At 40.7% G+C, this 3,197-nt stretch overlaps 1 protein-coding gene across 1 annotated transcript; it reads left to right on the top strand.

Annotated features, from left to right (window-relative positions):
* Nucleotides 1-620: 620 nt before the first annotated feature.
* On the top strand, nt 621-1,577 carry LOC127236025 (vomeronasal type-1 receptor 54). Its single transcript, XM_051203434.1, has one exon. The coding sequence runs from the start codon at nt 621-623 to the stop codon at nt 1,563-1,565; it is 945 nt and encodes a 314-aa protein (XP_051059391.1). The 3' UTR covers nt 1,566-1,577.
* Nucleotides 1,578-3,197: the final 1,620 nt, after the last annotated feature.

The following is a 3,197-nucleotide window of genomic DNA, read 5'->3' as shown; positions in this document are numbered from 1 at the left end:
AGATGACTGCAGCTCATCCTCAGAGCGCTTGGGGTCACCCTCAGAGGTCTATCTCACACCCTCAGATTGTGGGTAGAATGTGAAACAGTCTAGATTCAGAGTTTCCACTTATTACTGGTCCCTGCAGAACCACACAAAGAGCATTATGTCTGCAGTAAATGTGCAGAACCAAGAGAGACAACCCTGGCCACCCACAGACACTATTTCATCCCAGGGCCTCCTACTTTCCTGCAATCCTCACTGAAGTTCATCAAAAACTGTAGAGCTGTCATGCATCTGGTCATCAAGACGAAGCAGATTCAAGGCAAGCTGCTTTTGCCTCAGGAAACCTTATATGTGGTAGGAAAACATGTTTCTGTGACACATGACGATTTTTAATATGGAAGAAAGTTTATACTCTGAAGCGGCATAAGTGTTGGAACAACAGAGAGATTGCTTCTGGACAGTTGGAGTGGAGGCGACATTAAATGGAATAAGGCTGAACTGGGAAGCACTAACAAGTCTTCTTGAGGTAGTGATGCTGTCATTGACTGAAGCTGATGAGCAAGGGTAGATTTATGATATGGAATCTTCTTATTGTTTTCCCCATATAGTTTCTACCTGCTTCTTTTAGCCATAAAATGAATCAAATCAATAAACTGTCCCATAACACTAAGGTAAGAAACACCATTTATTTTGAAGCTGGAATTGGAATTTCTGGCAACAGCTTCCTCCTTCTCTTCCATATCCTCAGGCTCATTCATGGGCAGAGGCTCAGACTCACCGACCTGCCCTTTGGGCTCTTGGCCCTAATCCACATACTGATGCTGATAGTCATGAGTTTAGTGGCTACAGACATTTTTATGCCGTGGGGGAAGTGGGGTGACTCCACATGCAAACTTATTATGTTCTTGTACAGGTATTTTAGGAGCCTCTCTCTCTGTGCCTCTAGCCTGCTCAGCATCCTCCAGGCCATCACCCTCAGTCCCAGAACCTCCTGTCTAGCAAAGTTCAAGTGTAAGTCTGCATACCACATGCTAGGCTGTCTCCTTTTCCTCAGTGTCCTCTATGTATCCGTTAGCAGTCCCCTCATGTCATACGTGACTGCGACCCCTAATTTGACCTCATCTAGTCTTGTATACCTAACTGAATCTTGCTCTCTTGTAGTCATGAGTTACACTGTCTGGCATACATTTTATATATTATTATCTGTCAGAGACATCATCCTTGTAGGTCTTTTGGCTCTCTCCAGTGGGTACATGGTGACTTTCCTGTGTAGACATAAGAGGCAGTCTCAGCTTCTCCACGGTACCAGCCTTTCCCTTAAACCATCCCCAGAACAAAGAGCCGCACGGACCATTCTGTATCTCATGAGTTTCTTTGTTGTGATGTACACCTTGGACAGCATCATTTCCTACTTAAGAATAAATAATAATCCCATTGTGTATTGTATGTCAATTCTCATAGGTCACAGTTATGCCACAGTCAGTCCTTTTTTGATTCTCAGTGCTGAAAAAAATATAATTAACATTTTAAAATCTATGTATGGGAGGGTAGTAAACATGTTATTGCTCAAGGATGGGTAAAGTTCCCTTAAGATGAGCATCAGAGCGATGCATCATGGTGTAGCTCATATGGGGCTTCATTTAAAATGAAGATACAGTTATTCTTCTTTTACTTCTATCTATTTTCATAATTTTACAATATTTATTTATTTTATGTATATTGTACTCTATCTAAATGAATTCCTGCATGCCAGAAAAGGGCATCAGATCCCTTTAGAGATAGCTGTGAGCCACCATGTAGTTGATGGAAGAGCTGCCCATGCTCTTAACTGCTGAGCCATCCCGCCAGCCCCCAGAGTCATTCTTTTTTATTGTTGCTAAACCTATTTATTATGATATATGTGGATGGCGGACATAAAAGAAAAGCCATATGCCAAAAACATAAGTGTTTTATACCCTTCAGGGTGTCTTCAAGGGAGACATAGAAAGTGCATCTTACGTGTCATGGCCTGGATTACCCACACTACTTAAAAATATCTGACAGGTGTGATAGGTTTCAGCCATTCAACTTCCACAGCTATCTCTGTTTTGCCAAATGATGTATGTAAACACTTATTATTATAATCATCATATAACTGAAACTATAGGAAAGAGAGAATCTACGTATAAAAAGCAGTCCTAAGGATGAATAAACAAATTTCAGCCTCTACACTCTATTCAGCTTTAAAAGAAAAAGGGGAGTCTGCACATGGTACCACACAGATGAGCATGAAGCCACCATACTGCCTGAGTAAAGGGTCATGCAGAACAGATTCTGGGTGGAGTCTAGGAGCAGGAAGAGCTAGGAGACCTACACAGGCAGAGACAAAGTAGGGTGTCGTTCTCTGCTCAGGAGGGTAGGCGAAACTTTCACAGGTGGGGACAAAGAAGCAGAATGTCATTCTCTGCTTGGGAGGGACAGCCATGGGCAACTGGCTGGGTGGAGGAGAAATAAATGGTACAGATGATGGGTAAAAATGTAAATAACACCAAGCAATGTGATTAAGATGGGAAATGCTTATATTCTATGTGCTTTATCATAATAAAAATGTGTTCAGTTAACTCAGCCCAGATGCAAAGTATATTCTTTCCGAAATAAAAAGGTGAAAAGACTCTTGAAGTGACAAAATGTAATTTTACAAGTTTTAAAGCATGGAAGATTTCCCCCAAACAATGATCATCTTCTAACAATCTGAGTCTTAGCCTCATTTCTCAGAGCAAGCAGAGAAGTTTGTCCTAGAGTTTCCAGAGGCACCATTGCTTGCTGCTTGGCCTTTAAGAGATCTTCAGCCCTTCCAGTTTTGACTACAGTGAGGTATAATAATCTGTTTCAGAAACAACAAAATTTAACTGGAAAGGCTCTCAGCCTCCCCTTAGCTCCAGTGCTGAAATTCAGTATAAATAGGACATGCAAAGTCACCCAGCATGACAGCAGTCAGTGCCATGGAAACAACAGACATATCATGCATGTTTAATTACAAAACCAAACAAAACATCAAAATGTTGCTTCAGTTATATCTTATACACATGATAGAATTATGTGTCATTCAATATTTCAGAAGATCAACTCAAGGATATGTGACAAACTAAATACCACTTAACTATGTGACAGCCACACACATAGTTTGATTTCATAATTCTGATTTTAGGATTTTTATTTAAAGAAATAACTTT

The sequence above is a fragment of the Phodopus roborovskii genome, unplaced genomic scaffold (genome assembly GCF_943737965.1).
Source record: "Phodopus roborovskii unplaced genomic scaffold, PHOROB, whole genome shotgun sequence".
NCBI classification, from domain to species: domain Eukaryota; kingdom Metazoa; phylum Chordata; class Mammalia; order Rodentia; family Cricetidae; genus Phodopus; species Phodopus roborovskii.
The sequence above is the reverse complement of the archived record's forward strand: the minus strand, read 5'-3'. Positions and strand labels throughout refer to the sequence as shown.

Bases quoted from the DNA above. Each gene is read 5' to 3' on its own strand.
- LOC127236025 (XM_051203434.1), top strand. From the start codon at position 621: ATGAATCAAATCAATAAACTGTCCCATAACACTAAGGTAAGAAACACC.